Source organism: Artemia franciscana, chromosome 14 (assembly GCF_032884065.1).
Source record: "Artemia franciscana chromosome 14, ASM3288406v1, whole genome shotgun sequence".
Lineage (NCBI taxonomy): Eukaryota > Metazoa > Arthropoda > Branchiopoda > Anostraca > Artemiidae > Artemia > Artemia franciscana.
Genome location: NC_088876.1, coordinates 32,642,153 through 32,660,429, shown reverse-complemented (window position 1 = coordinate 32,660,429; position 18,277 = coordinate 32,642,153). Strand labels below are relative to the sequence as shown.

The 18,277-nt window shown below is 34.9% G+C and overlaps 1 protein-coding gene across 1 annotated transcript in view; it reads right to left on the bottom strand.

Annotated features, from left to right (window-relative positions):
- Positions 1-1,292: 1,292 nt before the first annotated feature.
- LOC136035599 (pumilio homolog 3-like) overlaps positions 1,293-18,277 on the bottom strand; it is a gene marked incomplete in the record, with an annotated part of 52,801 nt that continues 35,816 nt past the window's right edge. The window contains 3 exon segments of the mRNA XM_065717478.1: positions 1,293-1,614; positions 9,266-9,388; positions 13,957-14,131. Coding sequence (XP_065573550.1) covers positions 1,312-1,614; positions 9,266-9,388; positions 13,957-14,131 — 601 coding nt within the window.

The window sequence follows — 18,277 nt, the reverse complement described above, 5'->3', positions numbered from 1 at the left end:
GGCTTTTGTATATTAAACAGAAAATAACGTTGGTGCTCAAAAGAATTTGTAATTGTGAAATGAAAATTGTGTGCTACGGTTATAGAGCTTTTGTGTATTAAACAGAAAATAACGTTGGTGAAAAAAGAATTTCTGATTGACAAATGAAAATTGTGTTCCAAGGTTACAGAGCTTTTGTATATTAAACAGAAAATAACTGGTGCTCAAAAAGAACTCCGTATTGTCAAAAGAAAATTGTGTGCCAAGGTTATAGAGCCATTGCATATTAACTGGAAAACAATGTTGACACTCAAAAAGAATTTAGGATTTTCAAATGAAAATTGTCTGCCAAGGTTATAGAGCCATTGCATATTAATTGGAAAACAACATTGACACTAAAAAAGAATTTAGGATTTTCAAATGAAAATTGTCTGCCAAGGCTACAGAGCCTTTGCATATAAATTGGAAAATAAAGTTTACACTCAAAAAGCATTTAGGACTGTCAAATAGAAATTGGAGGCCAAAGTTACGGAGCTATTGTAAATTAAATGAAAAATGATGCTGACGCTCAAAAAAGAATTTCTGTTTGACGCTCAAATAGAAACTACTTAGAGAAGTGTATCAACTAGTCGAGCAGATAATTTAAGAGGACGTTATGCTCAAGAAACATATTTCGTGCGAATTTAATAAAGGATAAAAATTCGGTTTAGTAGCACAAAAATTCGGTTTAGTAGCACACAAATTCGGTTTAGTAGCACAAAAAGCACCATGTTTAGATTCAAGATTATTATTTAAAAGAAAAATCTTTTTTCTTTTTTTAAGACAAGTTTTGTTTTAAAAAAAATACAAACCAAAGTATTCAAACAGAGCCAACAGAGAGTTAAGCTCGAATCAAAGGCTATCTAATATCAAAATAAATATTAAGAACCACCAAGACAGAACAAAATAAAAAAAGAACAAAAACAAACATGACAACTTCGAGCAGGAGACGGACGAAGAGGGTTTCCCCGGCGCGGTAAGCTCACAATATTATAATTCGAAACAAAAATTATAGCACTCAAGATCTTAAGTCTTAAGTTTAATACTCAAAATCTTAATTCTTTAATTCAGCACTCAAAGTTTTTTACTTCACATTACAATTTTTTTTTATGGTTTACTTTTAATGTTTTTTACTTACAATAATATTATAACTACAAGTATTGCTTATAATATTGAAGGGGCTTATTTATATAAAAATTGTCCAGTTTTTCATATTTCTTAGTTTTGATTAAGACGTTGATACTTCTTATTGGAAAAAAAATCCATTCTTTCTTATTTTTGTACTTAAAAGGCTTAACTATAAATACTGATAAGATTTGTTTTCGTCTTAATTTTAAAGATTAAAATAAAATAGAATAAAAATCTAATTATAGATAAAATAGAATTGAATTTATAGATAAATACATAATAGAAGCCATTAGTAATCATAGAATTGACTAACCTGTGTACATTATTGTCTCCCTGCTTAAGTATATCAATGACTTGTGGATGCGTATACCGAGTGTCTCTACCAGCCAATAAGTACATGATGACCTTGCGTCCATGCTCATGAAAGGCAATTTCTTTGATGTTTGATGAAATCTCAGACAATATGGCCTAAAATAAAATTAAGAAATTAAAAAACCCAAATACCTTCGAAACATCTGGTAAGATAATTAAAAAGCTTTGAATGCCACATGCCATTCGATTTAAAAAGGTAACCGGCTCCAAAAACGTAACAGAATGAAAATCCCTCTTACCATATAGCATTTCTATGTATTAAGACAATAAGTAAAATGCTCCCATAGGTAGATGTACGCAAGTTTGAATCCAACAATCCCGACATATCACAATATCAGGCGAGCTCCATCCGTCTTTTCTTAAACTCAGAAGCTATATATTAATGCTGCTTTCTAGGACTATAATCAGAGAAAGGTTGAACTGGCTAGGACACCTTCTGCGGATGAAGGATGATATATGGACAAACATAGTCCTTGCCAGCCAACCGTCTAGGGTCAAATGGAAATCAGGTCGTCCCCAAATGGGGTCGGAGGTGTGTGTTGACCCTCAGACTGCTTGGTGCAACAATGAGTTATTACTAGCAGTACATTTTAATGAGTTAGCCACATAGACTATCAGGCCCCAGGTGCAAAAATGAAAAAAAACCTGATCTTTTATGAAGACCGGAGAATTTTCTTTTACCTCCTTCCCCCCAAAACAAGGCCGTCCTAGCCGAGTGGATCGGTGCGCTGAATTTAGGACTCTTTGTACGGGAGGGCGAGTGTTCTAATCCTAGCGTACCCAACTATTTGATTTGGGACGGGGGTCAGTGGTGTGACTCTGTAAGCTCAGCCAGAGTCGACCCTGCTCTAAATGGGTACCTGGAGAAATTTGGGGATGGTAAACAGGAAGGGTGGGCGAGAGCACAGGATGGTTTGCCCCCAGCCCCCCATTGCACTTCCTGGATGAAGGGCCAAGAAACAGAGATCAGCACCACCGGTAGGGACTGTAAAGTCCAATGCCTTATTCGCTATTTACCTTTTACTTTCCCACAAAAACAAAATTATAAATCTCATTACTCCATAAACAAGTTATTCCTGATAGTTACAGCTCGATCCTCTATCCATGCACCAAAACTGAGCACACTCTTGTAATTATCAAAACCCAGCTTGACCCCGATTGTAGAAGTATTCTGGAGAAACATTGCTCTGAAGTTGCCGACAATAAAGAGCCATAAGCATTTATTTTTCCCCAGGGCCACTTAGTATAGAAGTAGGGGCCATATAAGCTTCCGAGAGGGCTCATTTGATAGGAAATTAGAAGTTCTAACGCCCTTTTTAAGCGTCAAAAGTGATCGGAGGGCCACCAGTCCCCCTATCACTCCCTTTTCCCCCAAAGAAATTCGATTAAAATAGTCCAAAGATCAATTAACTATACTTCTGGTGTTGAACACATGTATGTGCTGTATGTCAAAAGAAGATATCAGCAATATATAAGAATTGGCCAAAGGTAATAAGTTAAAACTTTCAGGGTATCTTTAAGGGGATGTTGAAGAGTGAGTAGAGGATACTAACCAACTCTCCCTCGTCCTTTTTAAATGTCGCCTGATCGAAATAAAAAAAATCTTCAAAATAGTAAAAAAATCTAATCATGGCTCCAGGGATGCCATGCCCCTCACAGCCCAAGGGCAAGTATTTTAGATTAAGCGATTTGCCCATTGTCGCAGGACTTATCACTAAAAAAAAGGGAAATGTTTGATTCTGGTGTGTCTCAAAAGGCTAAGGGCATTAAGGTGAGACTTTGGGGAATATTTAAGAGTATATTAAACTAAATCAAAAGTTATGTAGTAGATTGCCTTCTTTTTCTGAGATGAATTGAAAATGAATTGCTTTTTGAGGTGACTTTAATGTAGGTCAAATAAGATGCCCGTCATCAAGGTACCATAAGATGCCAAGGGTATTGTTATCAAGAGTAGCACAAACCACTGTCAGTGTCAAATTCGTATCTTTCTTCTCTTGATCTTGTATTTTCGCCTTTTATTTGTGAAGTTACTTCAATGATTAAGACCATGATTTTTGATTCCACAGAGGCTGCTTCTTTTAGTAACTTTTTGGATCCCTGATACTACCCTTCGCATTTTAGAAATGCTGACACTGCATCCTGCGCAGATTATGCCAACACAATTGTCAACGATTAATCCAACGTCTTCCATTAGCTTGAGCACAGACTTGCCTACAATTTCACCGGTAATGTTTGGTTCATGTTCATTTATATCCTTATAGTTCGTTTCGTGAAGGTTCATAAATCCAACACAGTCTTCTGCAATACTGTTCTCATAAACATAGTGCAAAGAAAGACTAAGTTGTGAGGTATGTGATGCATCCATGGTTTCATCAGATATCACACTATAAAAGGCAGCTTCGTGGATTCTTGTTTTTATAGTACTTAAAATTTCTTGAGTACAAACTTGGATCAAGTCACTTGCCGTCCTCTTGCTAATATAACCAAGCCCCAAATCCACCACTACATTAGGGGAGGGGGCATAGACCCCCACCTGGATCCACCACTGAATGTGAATGGCATGTCAGGATGTATGTGGCGTAAATGTCTTGCCTGTTTTTCTCTCAAAATAGTCCAAAATTACTATACAATGATCGCAGAACTTATTCTCGTAATGTTGATTCAGAGATGATATGCCTAAAATAGTACACTAAGATAGAACACTAGATAGCACGCTAAAATAGTACTAAGATAGTACTAAAATAAGTACTAAATAAAATAGTACTAAATAATAGTAATAATAATAATAAATAATAATAATAATAAATAAGTATTATATAATAATATATATAAATATAATAATAATAATATAATAATAAATGTATATTATAATAATAATTATTATAATAATAAATAATAATAATAATAAATAATAATAATAATAAATGAGATAGTACTAAAATAGTACTAAGATAGTACTAAGATAGTACACTAAAATAGAACACTAAGAATTGTGTCTTCATGGCGTGACAGTTGTTCATTCACAAAAGCAAAAAATTGTTCATTCACAAAAGCTCGCTGTGCGCAATTTTAACACGTGACTTTATTATTACTGTTTACGGTTTGAGCGATATAACTGACATGACTCTTAAACTAAGCAGATTACTTCAGACGTAAACTTATTTTCTTATTTTCAGACGTAACTTATTTTCAGCCAAAGAAAAAAAAATATCTAAATCCAAAGCTTTTAAATAAAGAGTGAAAAGTACAATGAAGTTTTCCAGATTATATTTGAAAGTGCAGAGAAAGCCATGGAAGCTATGGACGTGACTGTTTGCATTCCAAGAATGGTAAGAAAACATACTTATCGATCAAATTTCCCCACTGTTTCAAAGCCATGGAAGCTATGGACGTGACTGTTTGCATTCCAAGAATGGCAAGAAACCAAAGTTATCGATCAAATTACCCCACTGTTTCACAAGACGACCAGGACAATGTCCCCCTTTATTGGAAAGTGTGTGTTTATGTTCCAGTAATAGATTACATTATTTTTTACACGACTGACAGATTTTCCGATGGGTCAATGACTAAACGTGTTCCTACCTCACAATTTAGATTCTGGACCTGGTTTTCAAACTCTGAAATCTAAGATTGAGAAAATATGTCGCAAATTTTCATCTTTTTGGGACAAAGCAGTGAATCTTTAGTGCTGAAAATATTAAATGAGATACTTGCATTGAATAATATGAGTTGTAATCTTAATTCTCATTTCCTACTCTGGGCCCATAATACGGGGCCCAGGGTTCGATCCCCGCCGCAGCAAGGTTGGGCAACAAGCTTGCTACTTGTCTCTGTAAGAAACACCCAGCAACTGAAACGTCGATTCGACAACCTATGCGCCAGCAATGACTCTGGAGGATCTTTATCCTTTTTATCCTTTATCCATATCCTACTCTTCATTACCACCGTAATTACTAAGCGATACCATATAGTTAGGCGACATGCTAAATGTTTTGACCTATATAAATAGTCACAAAGAATGCATGACTCCAAAAGATGGTTCAAGACCATTTTTTTTTTTCGCAATACGAAGCTTAAATCACTCGCTATAGTGGTCAGAAGCGTAAAGGCTAAAAATTATACAGAAAATATTAAATACCATATTTTTCTGTAGAGGGTGATCAGGTTTTCATTTTTTATGGTGGGGTGGTTTTTATAACTTACTATTTTTATGCATCAATGTTATTATACCATTTTAATTTCAACAGATTTATTAGAACTTTAACTCTCACCAGATTTTAGATTAAATTTACGACCATTACCACTACCTTCCATTGACGTATAATTGTTGAGGTTCATTTAAATTGCTGGTATTTCTTTGTTCGCAAGTTTATCGGAGCAACCTATTGTGCGCCCCCCTCCCGATAAAGGAAATCCTGGCTCCGCCCCTATTCACAATGCCAGTTTTGTCATATCCAAAAGTCACAGTTTTCGAATGACTATTTTGTACCTATACACTTTTGCTTCTAGACTTAGGGTTCCAAATAAAATTGGCGAATTAAAAATTTCACTATCCAATCCTACAAACAGATTTTATGCATATGACAGATCTACTTTTGTTTCAAGTTTCATTCTATTTCAAAACTTATATATTAAAAATAAAAGTTAGGAATTTGCATTAAGAGGTTAAATTGTTAGTTTCTTTTTCATTGTGAATTGTTTTTATTTCATGTGGCAATTGAAGTTATAACCTACAAGCACATGGATTCCTCAATTTATTCTTTAATGCCTCTTATTATATTTTTTTTATTTATTATATATTTTTTTTTTACAAATTAGACCATGGAGAGACAGCAAAATGAAAGAATTCTAACAGTTAACTGCTTATACAACTTCAAACCTTGGGCAATTTGTAGCATTAGGCAATATGTAGCTTCTATGAAAGATCCAAAGATGGTAAGGACCTAAGAAGATGGGTCAAAGCCTCTTGTTTAAGGGGAAGAAAAACTAGTAGATCATTTCAGTAGATACAATGATCTACCATCAATTAAGTAGGCAAAGGTAGCTCAATTATACCCCTTTAATTTGTGGTAATATAATGACTGCGGTTCATCCTTTTTTAATACAAAGTATTTACACAGTGGTCGTTGAGATACATACTTATTTTACCTTTGATGGGAACTAGACGCTGCTCTATCTCGCCTGTTATCCATAATTTCACCCAAAAATTGTCTTCCAAGAGGCATAGTTGGGTGCAACGGTCTCGATATGGCACGGCTCTTCTCTGTCCCAGATCCAACATAAGAAGTACAGAACCCCAGAAAGAAGTGCAAAGCTGCAGAACCCCAAGCAGTTCTGCAACGTTTTTTTTTTTCTTTTTTTACTACTGACCACCAATCTTTCTTATGATCCCTAGGGTAACGTTCCAATTTTCAAGCGGCTGTGCTTTAACAGCATACTTCAAGATACATAGATGGTCTTCATACCTTAGGTTAGCCAATAGCCAACTCACATGAGCCGTCGTCTCTTTACAATTTAGGAGAGTGGGTACGGTTATTTACGACGTTGACGGATACTCGTTAATGGTGTTGGGCGTGTAGAATGCGACTGAGGAAATCCTGATCAAATACATCTAGGTCTCTACTATTTTGAGCCTTGACAACCCACGTTTCATGCCTATATTGAAGAGTCGTGATCAGAGGCAATCATGATCAGAGGCATCTAGGTCTCTACATTTCGAGCTTTGACACAACCCACATTTAAAATCTATTTTGGAGAGTGCTTCTGACGATCGCCTCGTAAACTCTAATGTTTGTAGTAATGCTTATGCTGCGACGCAAACATAGTGACTTAGTGAAGCTGGCAGAGGCTAATGGAAGACGAATATCTAAATTGTTGAATGCTGTTTCCGTCCAGGGACATAATAGGGGGTCGACACAATACTGTTTATACGAGTAAATCTTTGCATGCACCTTGTATGAATCAACTTGGGCAAAAGTCAAGGGAGCTTAATGAGCACATACAATTTTCTGAAGAGGTGCTCGATTAAGAGTTAAAAAAGAACCATCAAAACAGAGTTTAGCGTATTTTGTACTGTGTCAGATGCATTTCCACTTACTGTGTTATTTCAATTGCAAAATAGAGAGACATTTTATTTAATACCTCCTAAACATTAGGCCTTATGAGGTTATGGTTCGAAGAAATACACAGTTTTGACCTTCTCACGCTCCTCTTCTCACAGCTTTTGTCGGAGACGGAAGATTACTAAATCGTTGTTAGTCAATCATGATGACAACAGCAATCTAAGATTTCTAAATTCCCCAAAACGTTATGATTAGAAAACATAAAACAATGGTATATACTTGTGATAATCTTTGTTATCGATCGTCAGCGCTGAAGGAAAGCAAGGGGAAAAACCGTACAATAAAAGTATATAAATCGAAAAAATAATGCTATTCAAACTTCATCAGAATCTTTTTCAATTCGTTCTATTGTTTTATTCTTATATGTGTGTTTCCTTCTTTTTGCTGCTATAAATGGACGTAAATGTTGCTATTAGTAGGTAAGGGATATCGGCCTTATTTTACTAGCCAGTCTGTTTTGGTGATTTATGAGGCTTCTTTCGTTTTTTTTCGCATTGATAGAATTTATGAACATGTCTGACACTAAAAAAAATACATGCAATTCATGGTTAAAACACAGAAAAATATTAAGGCTTGAGGACCCCAAACACCTCCATCGACTTGGAAACTAATTACAGGATAAAAAAGGAACAAAAAATCTTGATTTTTGTCTCATCGTCAATTGCATCTGCCATATTTATATAACTGACAATTTTCATGGGATACATTAAGCCAATAAAAAAAAACGGGTAAAGAATACGGCATTCGATTGTATAGTCCCTACCAGTGGTGCTGATCTCCGTTTTATGGTCCTACAGCTAGGAAGTGCAATAAGAGGGGGGGGGGAGCCATCCTGTGCTTTCTCACAGCTTTCCTGTTTACATTCCCCAAGGTACCCATTTAGAGCTGGGTTGGCTCTGGATGACAATTCTTACATCCAGCCAATAGTTACTCTGAAAACAGGAGATGCTATAACTACTATTGAGGGGATAGAAAAGTGGTTTTCCAGAGAGTGGAGACCAAGGTCAGCCAGTTGGCTTTTGGGTTCACTGACAAGAGCATGCGTCCTTTGTCTAAACACAAGTGACTGTATTTCACTATAGAAATGCCGCAGTCAGTGCGTTTTGTTAAAAGGTAAAGCATTTTATAATTAGATAAAAAATTTATTTTTTTGAGGGGGGAAAGGAATTAAAATTTTGTATTAGAGGGAAGGACGCAATTTTTTCTTCTCTTGTCCTCACAAAACAATATACGTTATATATTTTTTTCTTTTTTATATTTGTTGTCTGAAAAAAACATTGGCAAGTTTACGAATATTTCTCTCATTTTGAATTTCAAGCATATTTTAATTCGTATTTCGTTCTATTTAATCGTCCGCGGTTGGGGTGGGAGGATGTCATAAAGAAATATTTTAGGGAAATGGGAACTTCCTCTGAGGGTGTAAAGAGAGAGACTGCATAGATTAGGATGGAGAAGCATGCGTAGCTGTGTTGGCCTCATGCGGCTTAGTGCAACAGTATTAGTAGTTTATTTTTATGGCTTAAAAACTGTTAAATTTATGACAGAGATCATTAAGAATGAAAATTATTGTTAAGTGAAACACAAAAAAGTTTATGATAAAACTAAGAACCTCCAATAGAGTTTACCTTTGCAACAAATACCGTATCATCCATACAATCAAACAGTGCCAATAGTGCCATATAACCATGTTCTTCCATACAAATTTTTAGAACGTGAGTCTTGAAACTTTTGCCAATGGCCTTCCTATCCTAAAATTGACCAGAACAGTGAAAAAAAAAAAAAAAAAAAAAAAAAAAAAAAAAAAAAAAAAAAAAAAAAAAAAAAAAAAAAAAAAAAAAAAAACACACCCAGTGATTAGCAATAATAAGTTTTTTTTCTTAAAACCTTTTTTCATTCACACAAGCTAAAAATGGTTAAATAGAAACTTTTCCCTGAGGCACAAATAGACGACAAATAAATTTATTGCCAATGCTAAAAAGTTATCTATTTCGTCTATGGCACTCACTTTAGTCGTTTGGAATGAAAACATCAGGATACAAACATATAAATACGACCAGTAGCGAAAAGTTTCTCCAAAGATGACACACATTCATTCCGCGCTGTTTGGGAAGTTCCCAGACCGTCAGAGCAATACTTTCTCGTCGTGATGCGCTAAGCATTTGTCATTGCGCCTGCGCGAAGGAGGGGTCATGAAGAATGTTTTAGCTTGGGTGGTTTTAGATATGTTTCAAAATTCCTAAATGGAGAGTATCGGACTTTTCGCTAATGTCAGTATATATTTATACTGTGGAAAACAAAAACGGATCCAACAATAATTGTAGTGCGTTCGAGCATACTTTATCTGACTTATCCGCTTAATATTAAGTTTTCCGGGTGTAATCCGTAAATGATAACAACTTAAATACTTATCCGGTAACTTGTCAACTGAAACGCTACACACAACTAGGTAAAAAAAGACATTAATCACGTGTATTCCAATGTAAACCTAGCTTATTTATAAATCCCTAAAGGTGTGTTACATTTTACAATTGCTGCTTCTTATATATGACGGTACCATACTGTAATATATAACTATAATCATAGCTTATGTAGTATATAACTGTAAGCCTAGCTTATTTATAAATCCCTGAAGGTGTGTTACATTTTGCAATTGCTGCCTCTTATATATGACGGTAACATACTGTAATATATAACTATAATCATAGCTTATGTAGTACATAACTGTAAACCTAGCTTATTTATAAATCCCTGAAGGTGTGTTACATTTTGCAATTGCTGCCCCTTATATATGACGGTAACATAATGTAATATATAACTATAATCATAGCTTATGTAGTATATACCTGTAAGCCTAGCTTATTTATAAATCCCTGAAGGTGTATTACATTTTGCAATTGCTGCCCCTTATATATGACGGTAACATAATGTAATATATAACTATAATCATAGCTTATGTAGTACATAACTGTAAACCTAGCTTATTTATAAATCCCTGAAGGTGTGTTACATTTTGCAATTGCTGCCCCTTATATATGACGGTAAAATACTGTAATATATAACTATAATCATAGCTTATGTAGTACATAACTGTAAACCTAGCTTATTTATAAATCCCTGAAGGTGTGTTACATTTTGCAATTGCTGCCCCTTATATATGACGGTAACATACTGTAATATATAACTATAATCATAGCTTATGTAGTATATACCTGTAAGCCTAGCTTATTTATAAATCCCTGAAGGTGTGTTACATTTTGCAATTGCTGTCCCTTATATATGACAGTAACATAATGTAATATATAACTATAATCATAGCTTATGTAGTATATAACTGTAAGCCTAGCTTATTTATAAATCCCTGAAGGTGTGTTACATTTTGCAATTGCTGCCCCTTATATATGACGGTAACATAATGTAATATATAACTATAATCATAGCTTATGTAGTACATAACTGTAAACCTAGCTTATTTATAAATCCCTGAAGGTGTGTTACATTTTGCAATTGCTGCCCCTTATATATGACGGTAACATAATGTAATATATAACTATAATCATAGCTTATGTAGTACATAACTGTAAACCTAGCTTATTTATAAATCCCTGAAGGTGTGTTACATTTTGCAATTGCTGCCCCTTATATATGACGGTAACATACTGTAATATATAACTATAATCATAGCTTATATAGTATATAACTGTAAGCCTAGCTTATTTATAAATCCCTGAAGATGTGTTACATTTTGTAATTGCTGCCCCTTATATATGACGGTAGCATAATGTAATATATAACAATAATCATAGCTTATGTTTTACATAACTGTAAACCTAGCTTATTTATAAATCCCTGAAGGTGTGTTACATTTTGCAATTGCTGCCCCTTATATATGACGGTAACATAATGTAATATATAACTATAATCATAGCTTATGTAGTACATAACTGTAAACCTAGCTTATTTATAAATCCCTGAAGGTGTGTTACATTTTGCAATTGCTGCCCCTTATATATGACGGTAACATAATGTAATATATAACTATAATCATAGCTTATGTAGTACATAACTGTAAACCTAGCTTATTTATAAATCCCTGAAGGTGTGTTACATTTTGCAATTGCTGCCCCTTATATATGACGGTAACATACTGTAATATATAACTATAATCATAGCTTATGTAGTACATAACTGTAAACCTAGCTTATTTATAAATCCCTGAAGGTGTGTTACATTTTGCAATTGCTGCCCCTTATATATGACGGTAACATACTGTAATATATAACTATAATCATAGCTTATGTAGTATATACCTGTAAGCCTAGCTTATTTATAAATCCCTGAAGGTGTATTACATTTTGCAATTGCTGCCCCTTATATATGACGGTAACATAATGTAATATATAACTATAATCATAGCTTATGTAGTACATAACTGTAAACCTAGCTTATTTATAAATCCCTGAAGGTGTGTTACATTTTGCAATTGCTGCCCCTTATATATGACGGTAAAATACTGTAATATATAACTATAATCATAGCTTATGTAGTACATAACTGTAAACCTAGCTTATTTATAAATCCCTGAAGGTGTGTTACATTTTGCAATTGCTGCCCCTTATATATGACGGTAACATACTGTAATATAAAACTATAATCATAGCTTATGTAGTATATACCTGTAAGCCTAGCTTATTTATAAATCCCTGAAGGTGTGTTACATTTTGCAATTGCTGCCCCTTATATATGACGGTAACATAATGTAAAATATAACCCCTTATTTGTGACGGTAACATACTGTAATCTATAACTATAATCATAGCTTATGTAGTATATAACTGTAAGCCTAGCTTATTTATAAATCCCTGAAGGTGTGTTACATTTTGCAATTGCTGCCCCTTATCTATGACGGTAACATAATGTAATATATAACTATAATCATAGCTTATGTAGTACATAACTGTAAACCTAGCTTATTTATAAATCCCTGAAGGTGTGTTACATTTTGCAATTGCAGTCTCTTATATATGACGGTGCTTATCCTTAGTAGTTCTGCATTTTCCAGGTTTAGCAGGTGGAACTTATTAGACAACTAATCCAAACCGCTTCAAGCATTAATCCTACTAGCCTCTGACGTCATTTACGTATCGTGAAACGATAAAGCGGCGTTCACATGCTTGTCTAGCTAGAACCCCATGTCTAGACATGTGTCTGGCCAGACATCAATGTCTAGACAACTACGGTTCACAAGTAAAATTTAGTGCTTGGCTAGACAAGCTACAGCTAAGCATTTAGTTCTAGACTCTAGAACCCAAAGTCTAGGATTTTCGATTACAGCCAATCAGAATGAGTCAAGTTCCACTATTTTCATCATCCATGTTTACTATTCTAAACTGAAATTTGTCAGATAAATCTAATGAGCCGGAACCGAAAAGGTCAAGGAGATTGGCTTCCGCTGTTACATTGAAATAAATAAGAGCGATAAACTATATGTAATTAGTTTATTGGGTATAAATTTTGATTGTTTTGAGTGATGTCTTTTAGTTTTACTGCTGATGATGAACATATATGTGTTCATTTGATAATCATTTTTGATAATCAAAAATGAGCAGAAATAAATTTAAATAATCTTCCAAGGGCAAAATTACCACGAATAACCATCACTAAATAACACAAAACCCCAAAACAAACAGAAATTACAATAAATAACGGACTCAAATTCAAAACGAGCAGAAATGCAAATTGCTAACAACCGCCATGCCTTCTCAAGACCAGGACATAGTTTGCACTTTACTAAAAAAAACAACAACAAAACAAATGAATATGAATTGACAGTTTAATATAAATATACACTCATATATAATTCCCATAAATAGCGAAATGTCCCCTAAACACAACCTTAAAAATTACAGATGAAAGAAAAATGACGGACTAATTTTTGAATTTAGTGTACCACGTTGCCGAAGAAGCAAAATGAAACTTTTTTGAGCAATTAGCCCAATTTTCCATATAATCATGATTACTTCCCTTGTGGCAATCCCCTCTGCTTGCACTTAAGCCTAAGTTTTTACGCATGAAATGCAGTTGAAAGCACTTTAAAACTCACCGGAAAAATAAAATATCAAGCTGGTCTATGCTTAATCAAAAAGCAGAGGGTCTTCGTGGTGTTTTTGCCAAAGAGCTTACTTTTCAGGCTGAAAACTAAATTAGTTTAGTGAAAGTAAAAATGAAATACGATTAAGATATTATTCTGATGATCAGCAAGACACTCGTATTTGAATTTAAGGGGGAGGGGATAAATTATCAAGCATTTTCTACAAACCTTGGTAGTTCCATGCCAAAGACAGATCATTGTTATTCGTGCACCATCCCTCGTATGAAGCATTTCAACGCATGCTCCTCGTAGTGACTGAATTAATTCTTCTTTTTCTTTTTCACCGCACATACTTAAGTATTCAAACAAAAGCCTATGCACAACGCTGTGTTGAAATAAGCCCCTACAAGAAAGAAAAAATTACTTGTATTCTGTAACTGAAATTCATAATGATCCCATAGGTGTAACAATAAGAAAAGTTTACAACCCCTCGGCTGGTTTAGCAAATGCAACTTATCCAGTCAAATAAAAATTTTAGATCATTAAATGTGTGACCTAATTATTGCATATGCTTTGAAAATTTCGTCATTGGCTGGCCGTAGCCAACCGTTGATAGACAATGCAGCCGATTTAAAAAGATTCAAGATTCATTAAATAAAAACAACTCTCATAATTTTGGCCTAAGACGCAACTAAATTACGCATTTTACAACATCAAATCGATGAGTTACGAACGATTAAATGCACTGGTGAAAAAAGAGTTCATAAAACGGTTGATACGGCAACTCAACGTTTCGATTTTTATTCCAGCTTCAGGTAGGTAGACGCTTTGAACAAGGAGGTGGCAGCAACGAACGATGCTTCTAGTAGAGGCGGAAAATTTGAATCTGAAAAAGCGTGAATGCTTTCTTTTAACTTTGGAAGAATTAGCCTATTTGGAAATATGAAGAGTTGCTGAGGTGGTATTAAAATTATTTTATAGACTTATTTTGTTTAGTGAGAATTTGAGAAACTTGATTGTATGGTGTATTAAAAGAGTACTAGTGAGCTATTAAAGTGAGGAGGAACAGGTGCTAAGGCACCTAAAAAGGGTCTGATATGGATCCTGGACAAATTCTTCTCTCACCAGCCATGAATGTTAATGGACCTAGTGAACTTGAAGCATTAAGCCCTTCTTTCCTCATGAACCAACAGAATGTCATGCAGCCTATACTTCAGAACAGCTTACCATCAAACCAAGAGACATTGCCAGTGGGCATGTACCAGAACAATCTATCACCTATTCCTCTAACACTACCAGTAAGTCAGTTTGTTAATCATAACATGCAAGTTCCTTTTTATCCTTTTCCAGTTTATATGACTAATCAGTCAACCAGTAATCAAACTGCCCCAGGAACAAGTATTCAATATGCAACAGGTACTACAAACCAGGGACAGATGCCTAGAATGATTCCCAACCTGCAAAATATTTACCAAAAGGACAATCAAACAAGAACCATGCTAAAAGTCCCAAAGCAAATGCCACAATTTCCTAATGTATATGCAAATATACCAACTCATAACAAATTTGAGGTTCTTCCTCAAGATGAAGATCCACTGAATGAATGTGAAAGTGACCTTAATGAAGTTATAAATCCAGCTGTGGCTGAGGGCCTTATGGACATTTCAAACCACACACAAAAACAAAAGTGGTGTAATGCATCACCAGGTACTTCAGATGTGAGACAGTCTAGAAAGCAAGAGATCAGAGCTCACACTAAAGCACAGGTGGAAATCCCAGAACAAGAAATCTTTAACAATCAAGTCATGCTTCAAGTGAACAATATCAATGAAAAGTTTAGCGGTGATTATGAGATTTCCAAGTTTCTGAAGGAAAAGACCAAGATTAAAAAAATTGAATTTGAGATAAATCATGATAGAACAAAAATGATTATGTTCCTACAAAATGATGAAGATGCCAAGGAATGTATGCAGATAGATAGAGTTGCAAATGTATCTGTTAGGACAGCAAGAAAGCCAAAAACATGCAGGGGCATCATCAAAGGAATTCCTTTATACCTGACTGATGAACAAATTAAAGAAAGCATTGACTCACCATTCCCAATAATTGAAGTGTTGCGCCAAAAAAGATATAATCGTGAAGATAAAAAGCTGGAGAACAGCTATTCTGTATTGGTGGAATTTGAGAGCCCATTTCTTCCCCCAAATGTGTGGTGTTCAGGAAGAAAAAAAGAAGTTTTTATATATAATCGAAGGGTGTTGCAATGCTATAAATGCCAACGTTATGGACACTTACAGAAAGACTGCAGAGCAAAAGAATTTACCTGCCTGAGATGCTCAGGCAATCATTTTTCAAAAGAATGCTCATTGAAAGACAAAGAAATTAATGATCCAGCTAGGCAGTACTGTTGTGCTAATTGCAAGGGTAGACATTCAACTACATCCTCAGCTTGTCCTGTTAGAAGGGAAAACAGGGAAATATTAATGGTAGCAGAAAAGTATCAGATGGGATATAGTAGAGCCAGAGTAGCATATAAAAGTTATGCACAGATAGTGCAAAATGAAGCTTCTAGAACGCTAAAACCAGAGTCCATCATTGTCAATAGAACAATGAGTCAGTTAAGAGATGAAATTGTCAGGAATACTACTAAAACAATTGTAGTAGGACTGCTATTATCCCAAGACATGTTGAATATTGGATCTCTCTCACTAGATGAAAAAATCAAGAAGCTTTGTAACTTTGTAGAAACAATGAAAATATGCAAATTAGAAATGAAAGATATTGCTGATGTGTGCCAAGTAGAGATGATGATAGGGTCAGCTGCACCAACACAACCATGAACATGAGAATAATTTCTTGGAATGCATGTTCAGTTATGAAAGAAAAGAAGGATTTGTTTCTCATGAGTTGCCTAGAAAATAAAATTGATATATTTTGTATTCAGGAGACTTGGTTAAAGCCCCATATAAAACCAGAATTCCATGGGTACAATGTGATCAGACAAGACAGAATCCACACCAGTAAAGGAGGAGTGTTGATTGGAATCAAACAGAAATTTCATTTTACTGAAATTGAATTAGAATTGGATGAAGAAGTGGGGGACAGGATAGAATTGATGGCGGTTAAGCTAGTTCTACCAAGAGGAAAGGGATTGTATATTGTTAATATATACAACCCTTCAGGATCTAATGGAATAATTGGCCAAATAATAGAGGAAGTTTATCAACAAATACCAAATTCAGATGATATCATCATTTTAGGAGATTTTAATGCCCATAGTAATTTATGGTGCAGATGTAATGTGATAAATAAATCAGGTAGGAGTATTGAAGCTACACTCCTATCTACCAATATGATTCTGTCAACTCCTAAAGGATTACCTACCAGAATAAATCCTCAAACAGGAGACTCTACAACCATCGATTTGGTTATGGCTAACCCAAGAATTTCCTGCTCATTAGTTGTTGACATTTTACAGGACCTTGTTCTCCATAGTGATCATAACCCAGTGATTGTGGAAATAGGCAGTAAATATCCTACTGGAATTAATGAAAGAAGAGATAAGTTCAGAACTGGAAATGTCAATTGGGATGATCTAACTGCTAAGCTGAAGGATGTCAATATCAGAGCTGTTATTGAGGGGGAAGCAGAAATAGATAAGAAAATAGAAGCATTTCAAGACCATCTTGTTTGCACAGCTAAAGAAATAGTACCATTTGGTCCCGTTGGATTTTCAAAAAGAAAAAAGTCTGCTTGGTGGAATGAGGAGTGCCTGAATGCAAAGAAAGAGGTCTGCCAAAAACGTATGCTGTACAGAAGATATAATTCTCTCTCAGATTTTATTGAATATAAAAAAGCTTATGCAAGTTTTAAAAGAATTGTGTTAAAGTCCAAAAGAGAAGCCTGGAATTTGTTTTTAGCATCATTAGACTTTAGAAAGCCAGCAAGCAAGGTCTATCAGTTCATTAAGAGTATATCAAACAAGATGCCCGTCCCTAGACAGAACCCACCTTTAATATTTGAAGATAAAGCACTGGTAGAAGACAAAGAGAAAGCAAATGCTGGTGCCGCCCATTTAATTAAATCCATTGGAAAGGCAGATCCTAACGATGTCGAAAGCCAAAGGATTAAAAGGAAAATTAAATTTCTCTCCTCTCAAGGTGGAAAGGAAGAATATAACCAGCCTTTCACACTCAAAGAGCTTGAAGATATAATCAAGGGTTTACCACTTACCTCTCCAGGCCCTGATCTTATTCATCCGCATTTTGTTAGATCATTACCACCAAATTGGACCTCAGCTCTACTAGATATATTGAACCTTGCCTGGTCTCAAGGCAAATTTCCTACAGTATGGAAGTATGCTGAAGCTGTTATGATACCAAAAGGTGGCAAAGATCTATCCAAATTAGAAAATCACCGAATGATATCACTTTTGCCTGTTTTAGGCAAGGTTTATGAAAGGATTGTCAAGAAAAGGCTTAATTTTGAGATTGAAAGAAGGAAATTGCTGAAGGATATTCAATGTGGCTTCAGACGGAAGAGGAGCACT